Source organism: Sphaerodactylus townsendi, linkage group LG03 (assembly GCF_021028975.2).
Source record: "Sphaerodactylus townsendi isolate TG3544 linkage group LG03, MPM_Stown_v2.3, whole genome shotgun sequence".
Lineage (NCBI taxonomy): Eukaryota > Metazoa > Chordata > Lepidosauria > Squamata > Sphaerodactylidae > Sphaerodactylus > Sphaerodactylus townsendi.
The window spans coordinates 71,345,103-71,359,159 of NC_059427.1; the positions used below are offsets into that span (position 1 = coordinate 71,345,103).

Consider the following 14,057-nt stretch of genomic DNA (forward strand, 5'->3'; position numbering starts at 1 on the left):
AGATGTTGGCAGGGTAGAGAATCTCATGTTGATTTCAATTGAACAGACTTAAAAGCCCTCTTTTCACCATATTGTGTCACAGGGTGTCCTTTATATCTGACTGACTGGCCAGAAGAAGGAAAGTTAGACTCCTTATCAAATCAAGAGCGTGAACTACTCTGTTCGCTCTTATTTCATACACTTAACTGGTTCCGTGAGGTAAGCAATCCTACTACAGTCCCTTGGAATTTCCCCTAATACTACTATTCTTAGAAATGTTCTGACCCACTCAGTGTCTAGCTAACAGCTGAGGTACATCTAGCTGTGGTATGGGAAGGCCTTTCTGAAATGAGCATAATGGGAAGCTTTCCCACATAATGTATGCTTTTCTATAATGGAGACTTTCATGGTAGACTCACTCATTATGTATTCTTGACAGAAAAACGTATTCTCAGTACTTGGGGAGAAAGCATGCTTTTAACTGCATGTTGTTGACTGTACAAGTGGCTTTTTGAGCATGCATACTATGAAGGATCCCTCAATTTCTCACCATTTTCAATTGCCTTTTTTTTTGCTTCTGTTGGTGGCAGCATCACTTATGAAAACATTCGAATCCTCTGTTCCAACCTCCTAGCACACTTCTGAGACATAGTTCTATTTGGGGGCATAGCCAGGGTCTCCCCTCTTCAATTACTGAACTGGAGTGCCTTACAAGGAACTGTCTCAATACAGGCACTCTCCTTTTGGATGTGGAAAATGTTCTGCCCCCCTCTCAAACCTCTGTGTTTATGAATGTATGTTATTTATCATCTGCCTTTTTCATTTGGAATAAGGATATATTACACAGAGTTAGTCAATACAATAAACAAAATGGAACATTCTGTAAACAGTGAAATAGGATTTGGGTTGTAGAACTAACCAAAAGTCTAAAAAAACAGGACTGAAGCAACGCATAAGTGTTAAAATGACACATGGGCAGCCCCATCCAAACTCAGAAGCGGTGGAATGCGCGGCTTCCCCACTGCCTCTGAAAGGGCTTTTCAGCAATGCGGGGAGCAAGGAAAAGCCCTGAAACCTCCCCCTGCCAAAAAGCCCCATGGGGCTGACTGGACATTTGCTGCCGAAAGGCAGGTGTAGCTCAAAGGACTGGTGTGCTTCACTGCCGGCACTCAATTCCAGGAACACCCCAGCCCGCCCCCTCCCATGTTGGCATTTGAGCCAGACACCAAAACAGAACTGTCTCAGCCCAGACTTCTGGGTTCTGCAGCGGCAGATCTGTGTGATGGGTGGCCACTGGCGCATCTTCCCCTCCACCGGGGTGAGTGCTCCATGGAGGGCAAATGTGAGGGCGTGCTGCTCCCTCAAACCCTCTTGGCACCCTTCCTTTGGATAGGGCTCTAAATGTTGCAAAATTACACAATAAGATTCAGTCCTCAGCAAACTATACATAGTAGTACAGACCATAATCCCCAATAATTTGTCCAAATAACTTTGCAAATCATTTTTATACAGTGCTTTTCTGTTGCCTGTGTAGAAAAATCCTCTTGAATAATTCTGTTTTGCATAGTTTGTGGAGGCTTTTTTGACATTCCCAGGCAGGCCATTCCACAAGGTGGAAGCCAGAACAAAGAAAGCACATGTACGGGCAATTGTTGATTTTACCCACTTGCAGGTTGGCACCTGCAGAAGACTTTGCTCAGATGAGCAAAGCTGTCATGGCAGATATATGAACAGCAATAGAGGCTTAGGCAGAGTTCTCCCTTTGTGCACCTCAGTTGATGACTTCTAAATATGTGACCAATGTAAGTGAATGGGAATGAGTAGCTAAGATGAATAAGGAGAAAACTGTTCCAGATGGAGAAAAGAGGACCTTTTGGCTGTGTTTTCTGTGGGCAAAGCCAATGTCACGGGCTTTTCAGCCTTCGTGCTGTTCAAAATAGGCTCCTGCTTAAAAGTACGTTGCTTGCTGGAATCGGATCATAAATGCACAAGAACATGTCTACAAATCCTGTCCCTTAGGAACTTGTAACTTTGATAATGCATATAAGTTTTTCTGACTTTTGTATCCTGATTCTACATAAGATTGAGGTCTGTGAGGCTTTAATGTGTGAAGGTATCACATTAATCATTTGTTTAATCAATGGTTTAAAAGGAAATGGTTTCATGTCCTCCTCTATACATTAGAGATGTAATTTGTGTTTCAAGGTTGTGAATGCTTTCTGCCAACAAGAAGACCCTGAGTTGAAAGCAAGAGTTTTGACTCGGCTACAGAACATTACAGAGTTACAGTGTCTATTAGAAAAGTACTTAGCAGGTAAGCATGCACAAATTACATGTTTAAAGGTGGGGTAGGAGGAAATCAAGTCCACTATCTGCAAATAGACTCCCAGAGAGAGCATCTCTTCTCAGTCAGGTACACTTAGTATTTGCTAGCTGTTTTCCCTCTTATTGTCTGGCAGTAGACTTTCAGTTGGCATGGTAGCTGGGTTAGTTCTCAGCAACAGCAACTCAAGGAACTCAATAAAATAACTTTAAAATATAAAATAATTCAATTTAAAGTTATTCAATGTCTGTTTGACTTCAGCCACACCAAGCAAAAGACTATTTCAGTCCATGGTAATCTATAGCTAGCCTTTTGATTATTCTGCAGCTGGATTGTAAGCAAGCTGTGGAGCCATGCATGACACACACAGAGAGTGCCGTGATGGTCAGTGATAGTCAGCCACTTTCTCCCGTACTTTGTTTATAACTATTGGTAGCCAACAAAAAAAAAGTTCTATAACCAAATATATGAAAGAGTCTACATGTAGGTTAGGCCTACTGTAATGTTTTGAAGGCTAGATGTGAAGATTTGTGATCTGTAAGCTCTAGGGGGGAAAATATAGGAGTAAGTATAAAGCATTTCTCAGAAGTCTGTTCTTTATCTGTTGTTCATATGTTCTTGGGCAAATACACATGTTACACAATTTCTGCATGGAAAGTATACATCAGAATTAGCCCATTACACGTGTTCACGTCATAACAGATGACTTTCAGTTGGCATGGTGGCTGGGTTAGTTCTCAGCAACAGCAACTCAGGGAGCTCAATAAAATAAAATAACTTTAAAATATAAAATAAAATGTACATTTTATTTTATGCAAATGCACATATCCAAATGTTACAAGTTCTAATGCTGAGCATCAGCTATTGGCTCTACATGGGCAGCTGTGGCATGTTACGATTTGTGTACCATTAACATGTTAATTCCCATGTAGAGTTACTTTCTGTGTAAGAATTTTGTAGTATGTGAAGCAATCAACAGAGTTGCATCTCCTTTGACTTCACAGCAACCCCTGGCTTTGTTCCTCCCCCTGCTAATTTTGATTCTGAGATGTTGGAGGGAGTCCCTTTTATCAGTACCGCTGGTCCGACCAAAAACAAGAGCAAAGGTAAAATATGCAGTTGATCCATCTGCAAATGGTTGTCTTGGTGGTGTGGTTGCACTGAAACTAAGTGCAAAGCTATGTTGTATTGTTGAAGGCTTTCATGGCTGGATTCAACTGGTTCTGGTGGGTTTTCCGGGCTGTGTGGCTGTGGTCTGGTGGATCTTGTTCCTAACGTTTTGCCTGCATCTGTGGCTGGCATCTTCAGAGGTGTATCACAGAGAAAATACAGAGATACACCTCTGAAATACAGTGATAAACCTCTGAAAATGCCAGCCATAGATGCAGGCGAAACATTAGGAACAAGATCCACCAGACCACAGCCACATCCTGGAAAACCCACCAGAACCAGTTGAACCTATGGATTGTTATTGGATTGTCTAACTCTCAGAATTGTCTAGCCCTCAGTAGCTTTATCAGAGATCTTTCCCAACCCTGGTAGTTTCAATTGGAAATGCCAGCAATTGAACCTGGGAATTTTGCATGTAGCTCCCCTCTTTTAAAAAAATCAATTATAAGCATCATTGTATGTGAAAATTGTTTCCTCCTCCTTTTTAATGAATCTATTTTTATTGTCCCATTTATATGTTCATTTTTATCACGTTCCTTTTCCCTGAAGTTCCTCTGCGCCTTCTTCTCAACTTGTCAGGGTTCTTTGAAAATGGGAACAAGCATTTTCCAAAGGGAAATGACGTCACTTATCACATTTGTATCTTGGGTGAAGGGAAAGCATCCCATTTTATCTTGCCTACAACTTCCCAGTTGGCTGAGAGCAAGTGAGCGGCCCAATGTCAACCAAGTAAGCTTTTTGACTAAACAGGGAGTTTGACCCACTTTCCCCATGTCCAAGTGCAGCTTTTTGTCCATGACCCCACTTTAGCTCTTACCAATAACCACTGAATATGCTGTATTACATTTTTAAAATAGCTGAATTAACCAAGCTGAATTTACATTCCCTTGTGAAGAGGGCTCAGAATGTTGACATTTGAAATCTCAGATAGTGTTTGTGTAATACTTTATGGAGGCTTCTTAAACAGGTACACGTATGTGACAGTTCAGGCTGCTTTGCGGTGTGCATGTAACCATCTAAAAGCTGGCATAGCCCTCTCTTTTTTAAACTGTTTTTTTTTTTCAGGAAGGAAAAGGAAAAAAATTGACAGCAAAAACAGCTCTACTGACAATTCACAGTGGGATGAAAACACAGAGGCAAATGTGCCTGAAGCTGAAACCAGTCAACCAGAAAAGGTTCCAGATGCCCTGTTATTATTTTTGGGGGAAGAAAATTTCAAAAGGAGTTAAAAAGAGAAGGCTGGATGCTGTTTGTTTGTTTAATCAGAATGTTTATATCCCACATTTCCTCATGGTCCTTGATGAATTACAATAATATTTTTAAAAAACCATTTCCAGTTAAAATCAGAATAAAATAACAATTCCCAAATCCTCCCCCAGTTAAAAGCTCTGGCAAACAAGCGAGGTTTGCAAGAGCTCCTGAAGATCTGCAAAGATCCCTCCCCCACACACACATTTTCAGGGATCCCATTCCACAGAGCTTGGGCCATGATAGAGAAGTCTACTTTAAGTGTGTGACAGCCAACACATGATTGCCTCAAGACTGTTGTTGGGACACAGGAACATACAGGAGGAGTCATTTCTTTGCTGGGACTCTGCATGAATATGATCTCTGGGCTGGTCCCTGATGATTTATAAAAGTCTCACAAGCCAGAAGCATATAGAGAGAACTGTATTTTTAAAAATGGCATGGTGCAAGCAAGGTAGGGGAGCAGTCAGTGCATAGTGAAATTGGACAAGGCAGGAATAAATAAATATTTCAGCTAAGAGACACCATCATGTTTCTAGGTGTTTAGGATTTTTTTCATCCTTGAATTGGTGCACCATGGCTTCATTATTTTTCTTTAATTCATTTATCTGGGTATGCCATATATATATATATAATAGACATCTTGATAAAAAATTTAAGCTCCACTTGTTCTACAGTTTCTTAGAACAGCTTTGGACATTACTGGATGAAATGCTGTTCAGATACCTCTGTATATGACTGGCAGCACTCCTATAATATTCTAAGGGGGATATGCAAAAGTTGTGTCTATCTACAGCCTGTTCATTTCCCTTGTGAAAGTTTCCATGCAACATATAGCAAATCTGACTTTTGTATTTGATTGGCACTGCTTCAGGTGACATTGGAAGCTGTTTTGACAATCCTTTGTTATATAGAAATATGAAAAATAAACCATCCATAGCTGCTTATTCACTAATGATTTCTTTGTAGGATTCCAAAGAGAGTGAAACAGATGCCCCTTTGGTACAGCTGCAGAATTACAGTGCATATTTTCGTGAATTAGACTTTGAAGTTTTTACCATCCTTCACAATGGGTTGCTGATGAAATCTGTGCTGGACACAGAGATGCACACAAAGGCAAGCCGATTTAAAGAACTGTATGAAGATAGATAGAGGAGGAGGATGAAAATTCTCACTCGGATTTTTCAGAATTTGGCGGGGGGGGGGGGGGGGGTCTTTTCATTAGTGCAAAAAAGAAAGAAGATTGGTCCCATAGCTGGGTTAACCATAAAGGACAAGCAGTGAGGGGAAAACAGTAGTCTGCTCTCTGATGCAAGAGGAGCAGAATCAGCAATAACTCCATTATGAATGTACTTGTATCTGTCATTTGTGGGTTGTTTCCTAGATATGATCTTCGCTGCAACCCAGAGTAGCAACTGGAGCAAGTTCTGTTTCTAAAGAAACTATTTGTCAGTATGAAATTGGCAAAGGGGAATACAGTCCAGTGTCAGCTCCTAAGCCATTACTGATGGCTCGTTTTTGCATTTAGTTTATTGCAATGTTCTTCATTTAAAATGCAGACCCGTGAGGTGGTGCAGATTGGGCCTGCAGAGCTCCTATTCCTTCTGGAAGATCTGTGCCATAAACTGGAATATATACTGATACCCATATCTTCAAGGAGACCCCCTTTCTTAAAGGTATGTGCAAATAAAGAGACAGAGACATTGTCCCTCTGCTTGAAAAGACACAAAAGAAGAATTTTATTATGTAAAGATCCTGCTGAAAGCAGTGACTATATTAATACATAGGTTCAGTGCAGGCTTTCTACCCAATAGGGCCTTCTCAAGGTATTTTGTCACCCCAAGCAAGGTGCAGTTTTCCCCCCTTCCCTCACCATTGTTATCTTAGTGTGCATGGACTTATGGAAAATGAGCTACAATGTTCTGTAATAACTTTATTTTTAATTTAAATATATAATTAACTGTTGTGGGTTTTCTGGGTTGTGTGGCTGTGGTTTTGTAGTTTTTCTCCTAACATCTTGCCTGCTGGCTGGCATCTTCAGAGGCATGTCACAGTGAGAGATGTTTTTCTCTGTGGCACAGTGTGGAGTGATTGTGTGATGGTGTACATGTTTTGTCCATCTCACAAGCAGGTGAGGCACATTTACATGTATCTGGGTGGAGTTCATTTTAATCACACTTGCAACCACATTAGCATTTGAATGGATTGTGATTCTGGAAGTGTAACTTTTGTTGCTGCATGTTTATATATTAGTGAATTTGGGTTTCTGGACATTGTACGTCAAGGACAATATGTTTAGTGTTTAGAGAGTAACTGAACGTACATGTATGCATAACACTTCCTTTGAAAATTGAACAGGGTGTCCAATGCAAAGTCAAAAATTGCCTTAATAAGGGCAACACTAATCAGGATCTTGAATTCCCATTGTGTTCTGCTCACATATTTATCCCAGGCAAGGCTGTGTTAATAACAATAACGTGCCTCAGTGTATGCCATATTTTACATTGGTACTGGTCTTGATCAATATGCAAACTATATTCTAAATTATTCAGTTTGCTGACCCACAGAAAAACTGTTTATGTTGAAGCATGACTGCTTCATTAAAAAAAACTTAGATCCATTAAGCATTTTGGAAAAACCTTGACTGTCCCACAGGGAAAAGGAAGCAGGAATGTTGGGTTCTCACATCTTTGTCAAAGATCATCTCAAGACGTGATGGAGTGTGCTGTACAACTGTTGATGCCACTATGCAACCACATGGAAAATATGCACAACTTCTTCCAGGTCTGAAGACAAATTATTTAGAGTACATCAGCATGTAATATGAGGTTTACAAATGGTAAGGTTTTGCTTTCATCATGAGTGTTCTGGAAACTAACTGGGTCAACACTTTACAAATCTGGGTTCTGTTTTAGATCATGTTGAACCAGTAAAGAACACAAACTGAATGAACTAAACAGGTTTTTGATACAATCCAGGGGATGAATAAATTATCTAGGACTGTTAAATGCATTGCATGAAGCAATATATGATAAAACATGTGGACAGTGAAGACAAAAAGCAAATGGTTCCATATCAATGAGTTTAGTTTCATCCTGACAGCATTCTCTCTTCCTGATCAATTTCCTCCCACCTAGTTAAAGGCTTAATCAAAGCAAGTCCATGGCTATCTCTCTGGAAACTGGTTGTAATTGTAATGCAAGTGGAATCAGGAAAACAGAGTAATGAAAAAAGAGGACAGAGGAAGAAATGGATCATAAAGAAACTGGTCCCTAAACTTTGTACCTTTTTTCTTAGAGGAGGTACCTCACTTCAGTTTTTTTCATGCTGCCATTTTCCCTCATATAACTCCAAGTGTTCCTTGATGTTCCTATAAATATTTTCCTACATATTGCTTGACTTGGGTTTGTTATGGCTGTGCCACAGCCTTGCTGCCATCTTCATGCTGTCAACCAGGCTCCCAGCAACTGTTCTAGGCTCCTTTCACAGCCTAGAGACTGTGTTTAGCTATTGAAAAGGACCTGCTCAGTTCATCATGGCCAGCTCAGGACTCTTTGGGGTTTGGCAAGTTAACACATGTAAGCAAATGTGTAGCAACTATGTTACTGAATAGCTTTTTCTTCGATTAAGGCACTACTTGCAGAGAATCATGGAGTAGTCGATGCACCTGGAGTCAACATTCAGGAACACCAGCTTATGTCCTCCTGTTACCAGCGCTTACTGCAAGCCTTTCATCTCCTCTTTGGATGGTGAGTGTGTGAAATAGCAAGTACGAGGGTGTGCATATATATAAATTAGCCGATTATAAGGTTTTCCTTCTAGATGGGACTCACATTCAGCAGACCACCTCAGTAAGAGACGTCTATAAGCAACCTGAGCCAGAAAGTAACTAAGCTTTATTACAAAGTCTGGCAAAGTAAAACAAAAACAAAAGACTGGGTTCCTCAACTGTGCAACAAGTTCTCATGGCCCTGTTCAGTTTATAGAAGGTCCCAAAATTTTGATGAGCTCTGGCAGTTGGGTCTTGCATTAAAGATAGACAAAGCTGGCAGAACACTGTTTTATCCTTCTCTCAGTTACTAGATATGGTAGTGAAAGCTTATATGATTTTTTTTTCAGGAGTGGATTTTCTCAACATGAGAATCATAGGCTGCTGAAAGCAGGCCTCCAAGTTCTTGCACACAGACTCAAGCCAGGGGAGAAGGAATGCCCTCTTGAGGAACTGCTCAGGTAGGCTAAAGAAAAAGATGCTTATACTTAACAACACTTGGTGGTTTTAAAATAGTATTTTGAATAACCCAACTAGACCTTGGTTGTGCAGCCTGGTCTGATGGACCCTGATTAACCATAGTTACTGCAGTGGCCTTCACTCAGACAATCATACTAGCCTGCAGGGTGACCCTGCCTCATATCTTCCTGTTCAGCGTTTCCCTGCCATCTGGGTCCAGCTTTACCTGTGGGAGCCTTCCTGACCACCAGAGGCAGACTATTCTATAGGGCGGGTGGTGGGATGATAGACAGTGCACATGTATGGACAGTGGGTGATCTTGTTCATTTGCAAGGGGGTACCTGTAGAAGGCCCTGTTCAGATGAATTAAGTTGTCATAGTGGGGCAAAGGAGAAGAGGTAGTTCTTTAGATGTGAAGGTTCAAGGCCATGAAGGGTTTTGCATGTGTCTTGAATTGACCATGGCACCTAATAGGCACCCAATTGCAGAATGAGAATAATGTTCATGTACCACCAAATTATTGATGTATAGAATGCTGCAGCTCTGTTATTAACTGGGGATTCAGAGTGGAGGCCTATATATTGTGCATTACTGAAGTCTGGTCTTTATGTCACTGTGGCATGGATCCAGGTGGCCAGATCACCCAAATCAAGGTAGGGAGCCATCTTCCAGGCTATACTAAATTGGAAAAAAACAGTCTTTGTGGCTATATTAACTTGCTTCTGCAGTAGTAATGCTGGGTTCAGTATAACTCCTAGGCTCTTGGCCAAATCAGAAGAGGCCAGCTGAATGCCATCAAAAGTGGGAAGCGTGATGTCCTTCAACCTCCCAGTCTTCCCAACCGGCATCACTTCTGTATCATCAGAGTTCAGTTTCAATGTGTGTATTTTCAGCCATTTAAACACAGCAACCAGCCAGTGGCTCACGACTTCCACCACTTTCCCAGGGGATTTGGATATAGAGATATAGAACAGAGTGTTGTAAGCATATTGCTGACATTCAATTCCAAAACTACAAATGTTTTTTTCCCCAAGATTGAATAAGAGATTGAATAGCGTGTGTCGTCAAAATGCACCCTGTGGAATTCCGCAGGACAAATTTCACACTGATAACTGGTCTCCAGTGTGCAATCTTTGAGTCTGGTCCCTAAAGAATGATTTGAATGAATCCAAAGTACATCCCCTTCTTCTGTCTCCAAACATTTAAACAAGATAACATGGCCTATTGTATTAAATGCAGTAGATAAATCCAGTAGGAGCTACAAAGAGGTATAGATGTTGTCTACCTTCAGATGGAGATTATGAGCTAAAAGCTTCCAGCAGCATCTCTGTCACCTAGCTTGGCACGAAGCCATTTCAATCCTCTTTTTCTTTTGTCTTCTCTGCAGGCAGAGTTTTCAGTATCTGCAAAATTTCCAGCACAGCGTCCCCAATATTTATTGTGCACTGAGCCTCACTCAAATTCTACTTGGCATCGCTGAAAAGTCTGGAACCAATCTGAAAAATGATAAAATAGGTAACGTGCAACATTTCTTCTAATTATATTGTACTATCCTGTGATCAGTTGAAACCTACAAATCATTGGGTTTCATGAGCACTAACGCAGATGACTTAACACCTCAAATGTATTAAAAATGTATTGGAAACTTCCTTATCTGTGTGCTGATGCATTTTGATCATTCCTGAGCAACAAGAATCAATAGCAGAGGACTCCTTTTATGAGATGATAATTTAGTTCGTGTTTCCTAAACTTTGAGAATTGCGTTTGAGGTGCTTCTAGGGGTGAAAGGGCTCTCAGAAAAGTCGATTGTACTCGCTCTATGGGCTCAGCAAAGGCCAAGAGAGACTCCCTCACTTCTACAGGAGTCTATTGCATACCCTGGAGGAAAGGTCTATATAGGAACCACAAAATGCAGCATTCAGACTCGTATTAAGGAGCACAAAAGACACTGTCGGCTTAACCATCCTGAAAAATCTGCAGTAGCAGAACATGTTCTAACAAAACTGGAGATAACATTTTATTTGAAAACACTGAAATTCTGGACAATTCGGAAGGTTACTATGTCAGACTGCACAGGGAGGCCATTGAAATTCACAAACACCAAGACAACCAACAAGAAAGAAGACTCTGAGAATTAACAAAGCTTGACTACCAGTACTTAAAAACACCAGAATCAAAGACGAAGGGCATGCTAAATTCATGGACAATAGACTCCACCCAGACATAGGATCTGCATTCACCAATACTGCTGCTGCTGCAGGGAATGCAAATGCGACTACAAATGTAAATAGACTGATAACCCCACCCGCAATACAGTGCACTCAACCACACCTTTGCATAGCAAGTTCCACCCAAACGCTTACTGATTGGTTCACCATCCTGGGACATGAACAATGTATACCCCACTAAACATTCCCTTCTCATTAGACACAGTGTGTAACAGACTTCTCTCTGAAGATGCCAGCCACAGATGCAGGCAAAACGCTAGGAACAAGATCTACCAGACCATGGCCACACAGCCCGGAAAACCCACAACAACCAGTTAGTGTGATCTCTTAGGTTTTTTACACAGTTCTAATGATTAAACATCATTAAATGCTGAATGCAAGGATCCAAGCTCCTGAATGGAGTATAATTGGGCTTAAAGGAGGTATTTTATAACTGTTAAGTTGTCAAGAAGACTCAGAAGACCAGAAAGGTCTCGGAATGCAGCTGTTCACTTTAGCCTCTCACTCAGCAAATTCTTTGCATTTTAACACTCTCCTTTTCTCAGATGTCCCTTAGATCAATCAGTTCAAAGAGCAGACAGTTGCAACTGAATAAAACAGATATAAATGACCTAAGACAGCAGAAATTGTAGGAGAGAGATGAAAATACGACCTTCACTCGATGGAACCAGAAGCTGTCAATTTTAACTTGAATAATGACAGTTGTGGCAGATGCTGGTGACAAAAGTAGACCTTAAAATCTATACATTTGCTATTCTGCATTTTGTTTTCTTCTGTCCACCTATTAATGTATTTCAGGTCAAGAAACAGATTTCTAAAAGGTATTTAATGCCAGCAGCAAAAAAAAAGTCTTAATGTTGGCAGCCGTCAGTCATTAGTCATCTTAGGAACAGCACAGACAAAACATTGTCTGTAACCATACTTAAGCAATCCTGGCAGCCAGGCCAAGTGATTGCAAGGTCCCTCCGCTCACCCCTCCTTCCTGTTAGTGCACCCCACCCCAACTGAGTCTAACTACAGTTTATCTTTATATTGGCAGTGACATAAACTAAAATTAGAAGTAACCCAGGATTTGAAACTAGCTTCACATTGTGGTTATAGGTCCTGAGATAAACTGGAACTCTAGTTCTTGCTGTGGGTAAGGTCACTACCTATTTTCATTAAGTTCAGCAGCAGAAATTCATACTCCATAAAGGGCAGGATGGGGTGGGGGTGGGGGTGCCTACTCATAATCAAGTATGATTGAACATTCAATTGGTAGCAAATCGTTTACACTGAACTACAGCAAGCTAACTTGTCATTCTAGTACTTATGTTTCCTAATTGCCTAATAAACATTGAAGAAATATAAAGGTAATATTAAACCAAGGTTGCATTGCATTTGGCCCATATACTTGAAATACTGAAGGCAAATAAGACTATACAGTTGTGTGCCCTGTGGGATTAATCACTCATTTTCTTTCCTGCTCGTTTTTTGACAGCTTCCATCACTAAATATTTTCTCTGCCAATCTTGGATAGAGCCCAGTGGAGTTCGTCAGAAGGGAAGGCAGTTTAATGATGCTCTCCATGCTTTGTTCTGGTAAGACTGCTATCTTGTGCTGTTTTCCAAGACATGTTCACTTCTACAAAATGGCTACTATGTATCTGTTAATCCATGTTATGTGAAAGTATTTAAAATTACCTATTATCAACTGTTTAAAAACACATCCTCTTGTAATTTGAGGTGTCAGTCTGATCTGTTTCTCACCCTTCATCTCAACCCAACAGTATGGGAAGTTTGAAAGATGCCTTGTTACGTGTGTGGTGCTGCCAGTTGATTGATCAACCAATGTGTTTTGGATGGTGTTGCACTTCTCCTGGCAAAGCAGGTTTGCAATTTGGGGGGGACTTATTAATTCAGTGTCTAGAGATGGAGGTCCTAGCCTTGTTTACAGCATGAAATGCTTTTTAACCAGCTTTGGTGGCTACACTAGCTACAGTTTTAACAATGATGATTTTGCCAGTATTGTGCTCTGATCACAGCCATGTTAGATTCCTGCAGTGCACAGTACATTGGGTTCCCCTTGAAATATGTCTGGAAGTTTCAGTTAATGCAAAATGAAGCAGTAATTGCTGACCAGCTCATGTTATGAGGAGCACATCTTACAGACCTTGAAATGGATACATATTTATCTCTACACAATGATCCCTTCTTTTACTGTTACTTTAATTGTAGGTTGACTGTTAGATACATACTAGCTTAGTTAGCCTCTCTTATATGTTATATATTACTAAGGAGAATAGGTTGAATAGGTAGTATTATTAGATTGGCTCTTGCAGCAGTTATGGTCTAGCATGGAGCAGTTTTTAGTCTTGCTGATGTAGTGTTAATGTATTAATACATTGTTAAACGTACTGCTTTAAATGTATTAATCTACTATAAATGTATTGTCTGTCCATGTATTGATATTTCTAACATGTTAATATATTATTGTTATTGTATTATTGTTAATGCACTGTTTTATTGATGTATTGCTATAGGATGGATTTCATATTAATATGTACTGAGATGTTGTTATAGTTCTGCTGTTGTGGTTATCTTTGATCTGTTAGATTTGATGTTTAAGTCACCATCTGTAATTTGATCCTTATTTTCAGTTTTAATGTATCTCATTGTTTCATTACTGTTTATTCTATTATAATTGTATATAGTTTTACCATGTTGTTAGCCGCCCTGAGCCCTTTGGGGATAGGGAGGGGTATAAATGAAAATTGAAATGAAAATTGAAATGAAATATTTGCTTCAGGGTAGAATTCAAAGCTTAACTGACTCCTAAAGTATGCTACAACAGTTCAGAATCAAAATTCTTGCACTCTGGGGATAATTCTTTAATGCTCTTT

At 40.2% G+C, this 14,057-nt stretch overlaps 1 protein-coding gene across 2 annotated transcripts in view; it reads left to right on the forward strand.

The window, feature by feature from the left end:
• Positions 1–14,057, forward strand: part of FANCD2 (FA complementation group D2) — a 59,683-nt gene that overhangs the window by 34,046 nt on the left and 11,580 nt on the right. For both annotated transcript variants that reach the window (XR_007243833.1, XM_048488526.1), the window contains exons 25-35: positions 83–198; positions 2,185–2,293; positions 3,307–3,408; positions 4,538–4,647; positions 5,690–5,836; positions 6,280–6,396; positions 7,376–7,504; positions 8,351–8,469; positions 8,840–8,950; positions 10,336–10,463; positions 12,657–12,756. Coding sequence is in view for 1 of the 2 variants with exons in the window: in XM_048488526.1 (XP_048344483.1) it covers positions 83–198; positions 2,185–2,293; positions 3,307–3,408; positions 4,538–4,647; positions 5,690–5,836; positions 6,280–6,396; positions 7,376–7,504; positions 8,351–8,469; positions 8,840–8,950; positions 10,336–10,463; positions 12,657–12,756 (1,288 nt within the window). In the remaining variant the exon portion in view is untranslated. The remainder of the gene's footprint in view (positions 1–82; positions 199–2,184; positions 2,294–3,306; positions 3,409–4,537; positions 4,648–5,689; positions 5,837–6,279; positions 6,397–7,375; positions 7,505–8,350; positions 8,470–8,839; positions 8,951–10,335; positions 10,464–12,656; positions 12,757–14,057) is intronic.